We start from the raw sequence: 8731 nt of genomic DNA, 5'->3' as shown, positions 1-8731 counted from the left end.
GGGAGCCGGTGCGGGTCGGGGCCGGGCTGGGCGCGCTGCTCTGCGCCCTCCGTGAGTGCCCGCGGGGGACTGGGTTTTCTGCTGTGGAGACAGGCTGGGAGAGCTGGGGGTGTTCCACCTGGAGAAGAGAAGGTTTCAGGGAGGCCCTAGAGTCCCTCCCAGTGCCTACAGGGGCTCCAGGAGAGCTGGAGAGGGACTGTGGGCAAGGGCCTGGAGTGAGAGAACAAGGGGGAATGGCTTCCCACTGCAAGAGGGCAGGGTTGGGTGCCTTATTGGGTGGGAATTTTTCCTTGTGAGGGTGGTGAGGCCCTGGCACAGGTTGCGTAGAGAAGCTGTGTCTGGAAGCGTTCAAGAACAGACCTGGAGCACCCTGGTCTTGGGGAAGGTGTCGGTGCCCAAAGCAGAGGGTTGGAACAAGAAGGACTTTAATGTCCCTTCCAACCCAAACCATCCCGTGACTCTGGATTTGGGAAGTATGGCTCGGCCAGTGAACCAAGAAACCTCTTCTGCTCTTTGATCACAGTCAAATACTGTTTCCCTTCTGCTGGGAGAGGGTTTGCAGATGAGACATTCATGAGTTATAAAACTTCACTTGTTGAAGTTGCCGGCGCCTGTGATCACTGTGCTGTTACACTGTTGGCTCTGTGTCACCTTAGATGTGCAGGCAGCCTGTCGGGACACTACTGTCACACAGGAGCTCCTGAAAGAGGGGTTTCACAGGTGAGTCCTCCCCCTGCCCTCCGTCAGCATAATGTGCCACGTGATTTTCTGTGGGAAGAAGCTTCTCTTCCTTTCATGTGCAGTTGTATCACCCCCCTGAGGCGTGATCCCTGAGCATGTGTCAGGAATGTATTAACAGGATCAAGGGATTAACAATCTGTAGTGGAGAGAGAATAGGAGACCCCTTTCTAAAACGTGTGGAGGCCATTGGTAGTTCTGAGACATTAACAAAGACGTGAAACTTCCTTTTGGCCATGGATGTGGAGTTGAGGTGAGGAAGGCTCGACAGGGAAGTGTGATTGGGATTAGTCGCCCACAGTGTGAGAGCTGCCTCTCATCTCGTCTGAGAAATGTCTCCTGGGGGGTCTTGTGCCAGTTTTTGAAGTGTGGGTATAAATGTTTTGCTCCTGTTCTTGTTTGGAGGGACCTGCTGGTGAAGGTAGAGCTCGGGGAGGATGCAGGAGGATGTGCAGTGGCAGCTAGAATGCATCTTCCGCCGGGAATCTACGTGGATCCCTACGAGCTGGCAACGCTGCAGCAGCATAATCTGACAAAGGTAATGACCCCAGTGCAGGGAGATCTGGCATCCACTCAGATAAGGACTCAGGGAGTTGTATTATCTGGTGATTATCTGGCTCGTTGTACCAAGGTGATTAATTCCTAAAAGGAAGTGCCAAGCAGGATCATCTTCCTGGTGTCTCCTTGTAGCTCAGCTCGCTCAGCATCCCCATGCCCTGTGCTGCTGATACTCTCACACACAGGGAGTGTGCCAGGGAGCTGCTGCTCCTCTCTTAGCCCCAGGTGAGCAGCTGTGGTAAAAGGGTGGTAAAAGGTAAAAGGGTAAAAGGAGAAGGTGGAAGGGAAACCCCCAAAGAGGTGCTGGTGAGCTGTGAGTCATGTCCTGTGTGTTTGGACTGAGCAGCTTCCCAGCTTTGCTTTTATCCCAGCTTACTGTGCTGCTTTCCAGTCTTTGCTTCACATTTTAGGTAGAGAGATGTGCAGAGGCTGTGGCTTTTATCTCCTTAGGTGCTTAATTTGGCTGCAACATGGATGCAAAGGCTGTGGGCAGCTCCTGCCCTTGGGATGCCTGCGGTGCAGGTCTGCCCTTGCTGACACACAGCACCTCTGTCTGGCACCTCACAGGTTTGGCTGTAGGCACAGTGACACTTTTCACACGTAGGAATCACTCACTGAAGACAGTCATGAAAAGGTATTTTGGAACAGCTTAAAGCTGGAATTCCCACCTTGATCAAAATCAAAAGTTCAGCGTTAGAAAACAGAATGAGCCAAATGGTTCTCGATTTCCATCACAACCCCACGTGTCTCTCTCCCTGCTTGCAGGCAGTGTTAATTCCTGATGTCATTGACGTGGAGGCTCCTGAGTACTTAGCCAGGGCTCTTCTCCTGCTGCTCTTCCTGGAGCCGGACGCGCGCTGTTCCCGCTGCTTCCGAGCTGCTGTGCCCGTGCACGCGCGGTACCACCGGCCGGCCGAGGGGACAGAGGAAGCCTTGGTTGTTCTGGAGAGCCCAGAGGTGCTGCTCTGCTGCTGCCACAGTGAGATTCTCATGGATGTTCTTGGGCAGTCCAGAGCTCGGAATGTGCTTGTGTCTGAGATGGAGCTCTTGGTAGTTGCGTGAACATAAAGCGGAAAGCGTGGCCCTGATAAAGACCTCGTTGTCTTCCTTACTGAGTGGTGCTGCCTGGCCAAAGGCAGGGGGTTGTCAGAGCCTGCTCTGTGTTGTGCTGCTGCCATTGTAGCCCTGTGCTGCTTGGGCTCTTCCAGCTGGAGGACGTGGCAGTTGTCACGATCCGTGTTAGTCACGATCCCAGCAGGGCCTGCTCTGACTGCATTTCCCTTGGCAGCTGGAGCTGTGCAGGGTGTATTTAATAGCCACTGTCACCTATTTAGAGTAATCAAAGTGTTCAGATGGTTTCTCACACTGTGTTGCTGCGTTCCCTTTATATAAAGGGGGAATGTAGGAAGCTGTGCCTGAAGCTTGGAATGGTCAGAGTCTCAAACTCTGATGAAACAAGAACCTGATATCCACTGACAGTGAATGTTTCAAGTTATGTGAACAATGAAATCCTATATTTTTGGTACAAATTTTGAGTCCCTTCACAAAATCATTCCTGCCAACTCAAGCACACTAATGATTTTCAGCTCCTTTTTCTTTACTTGTGTATCATTTGAGCAATGATTTTCTGGGATAAGCACAGGGGCAGGCAGGACTACCCAGTCATTTAAAATAAGGATGTTGAATCTTCCTGGGTTTCTGCCACATTTACTACTTACAAGCAGGGAAACATTTATTATTGATGGGAAAGGATTTAAAGTATTGGAAGGGAGGTCTTTTATGTGCTGACAGGAGGCCAAGAAGAGAACTGGAAGAAAGACTTACTTATTTTGGGGAAAATTCTAGCTACGTGGCTAAAGTTGAGTGGTCTGCAGGCTAACCAGGAATTCTTTGCCTTGTTAAGGACAGAAGGGCCAGGTGAGATTCTTTCTTGGGTACCTGCTGTATCAGGAAGGGAAGAATTGCAAAGTTCACAGCAAGGACTGCCCAGCATCACTTTGGCCATGCAGAGGTGTTTCACCACTTGGCTCCCAGGCAGTAGATTCTGTTGAGCTGTTGTGGTGGAAAAGATCCCTTACTTGGAAAAAAATCTCAGAGGCCTTGGCTCCTGGTGATGCAGGAAGGCCTTCCCTAGGTCACCTGTCTGCAGAATGCTGGGAACCTGCTGAAGTGGATGCTCCCTGCTCATCCGACGACACCGGTCCCTGTCAGTGGCACAGCACAAAACACAGACCTGTGAGTTCTCCTTCTGGTTCTTTTTAACAACTGCTGCCTTTTTTCTGTGATTAACACCTTCCTTAGCACAGGAATTAATCAGTAAAAGACTAGCTGGGTGGTTCCCCCTTTGGCAGGCTCCTTTCTTCTTTCTGACTGGCTTTTAGTGGGGGTCATCCTGCCCTTCTGCTGTGTTTACAGTCACTCTCTGCTCTTCTGGCCCTTTAGCATGGCTGCTCTCCTGACCTTTTTTTTTCTCCCTACTTGGAATCCTAGGATATAATTGGCACTGGTCAAATTAAGAAAAGTCTTCACAACCTTGGTGCTTTAGAGGAGTAGCAAGGTGGAAAATGATGATCTAACTAAAGTAATGGTAAAACTGCAAAGATTTAAGGAATAGCATCCTAAAAAAAAAGGCCACTCCTATTTGGTTGGTTGTTATCTGGTTGGGTGAGTATTTAGGAAAAGGTGAAGTTTCTTATTGTGTTCAAAACCAAGGAAAGTTGGGTCTTTAGTGTGGCCAACAACTGCCTTTGATGCTCAAAAGTGCCACAGTAGTGTAGAGATTCAGAAATTAGACTAATTCATATAATAAAATAATCTGTTGTTGTTGTGACACATTTGCCTTCCTATATTTAAGTTACCTGCAGACCATTGGGACATGTGTAGCTCTTGTCCATAAATGTTTTGGAGCTTCCTGTATCCATGAAAAACCAAGTAATTGTTCACTTTGGAGAAATCTATCTCCTTAGTGATCTGAGCTCACTGTGGGAGCTGCTCTCCATGCAGTATTCCATACACACCCTCAGTGTCAAGGCTGGAGTAGGAGCAGAGATACAGGGATACAGATGGCAGCAGATCCATTTCCTGATCTGTGGCTGGCACTGTGTTAGCTGTGACTTAAAGGGGATGACCCATCCTGGTTCTGATACTGAATCTCAGAGGAAGCCTTAGCCAAGGGCTAATTAAATCAGGGTCTGGTTCCTAATCCTCTCAGTTGCAGTCAAAAAAACAAACAGCTGGTCAAATGTGTGTTATATATTTATTTTCCTTTGTAGGCATATGAGGAATTGATGCTGAGGGTTCCTGTGGGGCTCAGGGAGCACAGTTCCCTGGTGTGTGCCCTGACCCTGCTCACCACGGGGCTCTGCTCTGGCCTGATCCTCGCTGCTGCCTGCAAGTACGGACACTTCTCCCAGTGACCTGAGGAAACATGGAATGTCTGACCTCCATCCAGCAAAACTGACTGGATATTACACTGGATTCCTGAATGGATCCTACTCTACTGTTCTTTATGTCTTAGGGGGTGCAAGGGTCCCATAATGGATTATAGTTCCTTTGGCTCATAATGCTTACATATGCCTTCCATGGCCCAGGAGACATTTTGGATGTGTTGTCGATATTCAAAGCAGATGGAGGGTAGGAAAAAGCCTCAAAAAGCTGAAAGCACTGCCGTGGGCAATGAGGCAACAGTCAGGAGTGGCTTTGGGGCTCCTATTCCCTCCTGCTGGCCCAGAGCCTGCATCCAGTACAGTGCTGCCTCTTGCAGAGTTGTTTGTGTTTCTTGACTCAGGGATTATTAAGGGTATGAAAAACATTAATGAATCATTAAAATCTCTGAAGTTTCAGCTTGTTGTGCAGGTGGGTTATGTATGCATTTGCAAAGAGACATTCTGTGCGTACCTTGGACAGGTCAATAATCTCTCCCATTCTAATAACTGTGAGGGGTTGGCTGCTCTTGGTCAAATTAGAATCACAGAGTCATTAAGGTTGGAAAAGCCCTCTAGGATCATTGAGTCCAACCATTCCCCCAGCACTGCCAAAGCCACTCCTAACCCATGTCCCCAAGTGCCACATCCACACGTCTGTTAAATCCCTCCAGGGATGGGGACTCCACCACAGCCCTGGGCAGCTGTGCCAGGGCCGGACAGCCCTTCCCAAGACAAACCTTTCCCAATATCCAGTTTAAATCTCCCCTGGCACAGCTTGAGGCTGTTTCCTCTTGACCTGTCCCTTGTTTCCTGGGAGAAGAGCCCGAGCCCCCCCTGGCCACCCTCCTGTCAGGGAGTTGTGGAGAGAGAGAAGGGTCCCCTGAACCTCCTTTTCTCCAGGCTGAACAATTGGGCAGAGTTGAAAGTGTTGGAGAATATTTGAAATTTCACCCTATTCCATGAGTGGAAAGAGACCCCTTGGAAGATGAACGTGAGGGACAGGATAGTGACTAGAAGCAAGTATTTAGAAGATCTATATTCAGTCTCCAGGACAGTTGATAAATAGAAGGAAATAGGGAGGAAATTACCTAATGGAAGAGCCGAGAGGCTCTGGAGCGGCAGAGCTCGGGTACTGTCCGCAGTTGTCAGTAGGTGGCACTGGGAGCCCACGGTAACCCCCGTGTGGAGAAAATACATTCTATTCCCGACAAACTTCGAGTAAATTAGTCAAAGCAAGTAGTTTGGGGGAGTGTGTGTGTGTGTGTGAGGGGGTGAATGAAAATTCCCTTCAAGGGCTCGGTGTGCAGCCTTTCATCGATGCCCAGCTGCAGCCTCAGGCTCCCTTGGGCATCTTTCTCCTGCTGGAATTCAACAGGGTGAGTTCCTTGTGACTACTTCCACGGCAGGTTGGAAACAATCAAAGAGAGATTTGGGCTGTTTAACCCTGTCGGCACTGGGACCAGCACTGTATCGCTCGTCTCCTAGTGGGATTTTTATCTCCCAGAGCTGAGTTTGTTCCTGTGCTCTGTCTTACGTAGGTAGCTCCGTGTTGTAGCCTCCCCCTTGGAATGGCAACATCCCAGATTGCCAGAGCTGAGTGACAGGACTTCATTGCTTGGTTTTTAACAGCAGGTAACACCTGAAAATCACAGGTTGAATCCCTCAGCTAAATCAATCTCCCTGACAAAACGAAGGGAATGGGAATAGGAATGTCCTCTGGGCAAATGAGAAAAATTATTTCAAGTGGAAAAAATATGGAAGTAAAGTATATATCAAAATTCCCATCAATCAACTTTTCAACTGAACTTAAGTAATTGATTCTGATTACTGTAAAATATGAGAGGAGTGGCAGAGCATCACAAGGGGTGGTTTTTGTTGTGACAAATATTTGCTGTTTTTAAATCCACAGCACTTACATTACAAATACAGCAGACACATTTTTCCTTACAAGCTGTAAATAAGTCTGATAACTATAGCAGTATTAATTACAAAGGAATTTGGTAGTGAATCTCTCTCTCAGAGCAGAAACTGCTGTCACTAAGCCAGCACAGAATTTAGCAGGTGTACCATGCAGGAGGATTCAAGTGCCAGCCCCAGAGGGATCACAGAGATCAGAGGAGGAGCTGTAAGGCTTGTGCAAAAATTCTGGCAGTTTTGGAGACAGGAATAAGGTGTTGAGTTCTTGGCAAGAAAGCACCACCGCTACAAGGGTTGGACACAAACTTATCCATCCTTAGTGTGTGTAAGGACTGAATGAGAGCAGGGAAAGAAAAGGGGATGGGGTGTTAAAGGCCGTGTTGGGAATTAAGGCTTTCTGAATCACAAAGAAATGGACATAACAAAAAAAAAATCCAACAAAAAACCCCTCCTAGTTTATTTAAAAAGCTGTGCCTGGGGAGGGAGACAGAAGGATGGGAGAGGGGGGGTCAGGATTCAGCAAATGGAGCTGGACCGGAGAGGGGTTGGAGTAGGAGGCCGAGGCAGCACGGAGAGGTGAGGAGCCTCACAGGGATGGCGAGAAGAGGTGAGGGAACGGCGAAGCCAAAACCTGCTGCGGATTCTCCAGGGGTGATGCAGAGGTGAGTTAGCAGCGGCTGAGCTGAGTCAGAAAGGGAAAATAGCGAGCATGGAAAGAGAAGTGAAAGGACGGCTGTGCCCGGAGGGGGTCGGAGCGCAGCCACCTCAGCGCCACTTGGGAATAGCGTTCCTGGAAAATGGGCAGCTCTGTAGGGACAAGTGTTCTGTGCCTCTGCAGAGGTCCTGTGGGGACTGAGGGAGCAGAGAGCCAACAGGTGTTGGCTGGAACCCACAAGCGGGGAATTCGGGTGTGCCTGGACCTGCAGGGAGGATTGAGGTGTCCGCGGATCCGTTCCCCCAACACCTGGGGAAGGGGAGCTGCCTGCTGTGTGTCCTGCTCCTTCCGAAAGGAAAATCGGATGTTGCTTCAAACCCAGGTGGACAGAAGGAGGTGAGATCCAGCCCCCAGGGCAGGTGGAAGCTTGGAGAAGTCATGTGGAAGATTAAATGGATCCCAGGAATTTTGGGGGAGAAGCCTTGAGGGCACGTACGCTGCTTCCCCAGGTGTGTTCCTACTGGATTCCTTGGAAGCTGCGAATCCAGCTGGGAGCTTGTGCCACTGGAAGTGGCAGCATGGAGAGCTGCTGGGTGTCCTGCTGCTGGGTGTCCAGCAGCTGTGTGTCCTGCTGCTGTCACCAGTGATGTGACCCCCGCCAGATGGGCTCTGAGAGGGACCCGACAGGTTGGTGGGAGGAGGGTTAATTTTTTCTCTGCTGTATTCACGCAGAAGAGACAAAACGAGCCCCTTCCAGTGCAAAAGGAAGAGAGAGTGGAGCACAGAGGAGGAACAGGAACAGTTTGCCCAGAGAAGCTGTGGCTGTCCCATCCCTGTCGTTGTGTGTTTGGAAGTGTCCAAGGCCAACCTGGTCTGGTGGAAAGTGTCCCTGCCCATGGCAGGGGGTGAAAGGGGATGAGCTTTAAGGTCCTTTCCAACCCAGGCCATTCCATGACTCCACAAAGCCCCGTGGTGTTCTGATACCTCCACACTACTGGAGCAGGGTGGGCTGCACCTCCGTGAGCCAGGACAGACCTGGAGGAGACACTCAGACACAGCAGGAAACCCCCGTGTGGGGCTGAACTGGTTTTCCTCACAAAATAAACTCTCATTTAAGCACCACAACACGGAAGTGGGGGCGGAGGAGAGCCAGTTTAGATGGATGCTGGATTTTTTAGGGTGGTGGCCTTTACCCCCTGCAGCTGGTTGTTGTCCACAGCCAGAGAAAAATAGGAGATCCAAACAGCCTAGAAAAAGAGAAATGTTATCCATAAAATATATATTTCTATATATAACATATATAATAAACCCAATATCTATTACATGCTATATAATATATAGAAGATATGTATTATATAATAAATGTTACATTTATTATATGTAATACATTATGCATAACATTCATTGTATGTAATATATATTGTATACTATATGCTAT

General features: G+C 49.1%; 1 protein-coding gene across 1 annotated transcript in view; it reads left to right on the top strand.

Annotated features, from left to right (window-relative positions):
• PIGX (phosphatidylinositol glycan anchor biosynthesis class X) overlaps window positions 1-5138 on the top strand; it is a 6390-nt gene extending 1252 nt beyond the window's left edge. The window contains exons 2-7 of the mRNA XM_008629510.2: window positions 6-51; window positions 657-720; window positions 1144-1276; window positions 2062-2275; window positions 3431-3531; window positions 4569-5138. Of these exons, the coding sequence (XP_008627732.2) occupies window positions 6-51; window positions 657-720; window positions 1144-1276; window positions 2062-2275; window positions 3431-3531; window positions 4569-4712 (702 nt within the window). The 3' untranslated portion in view covers window positions 4713-5138. The remainder of the gene's footprint in view (window positions 1-5; window positions 52-656; window positions 721-1143; window positions 1277-2061; window positions 2276-3430; window positions 3532-4568) is intronic.
• Window positions 5139-8731: the final 3593 nt, after the last annotated feature.

Source organism: Corvus brachyrhynchos, unplaced genomic scaffold, assembly GCF_000691975.1.
Source record: "Corvus brachyrhynchos isolate BGI_N302 unplaced genomic scaffold, ASM69197v1 scaffold223, whole genome shotgun sequence".
Lineage (NCBI taxonomy): Eukaryota > Metazoa > Chordata > Aves > Passeriformes > Corvidae > Corvus > Corvus brachyrhynchos.
This window is presented reverse-complemented; position numbering and strand designations above follow the sequence as displayed.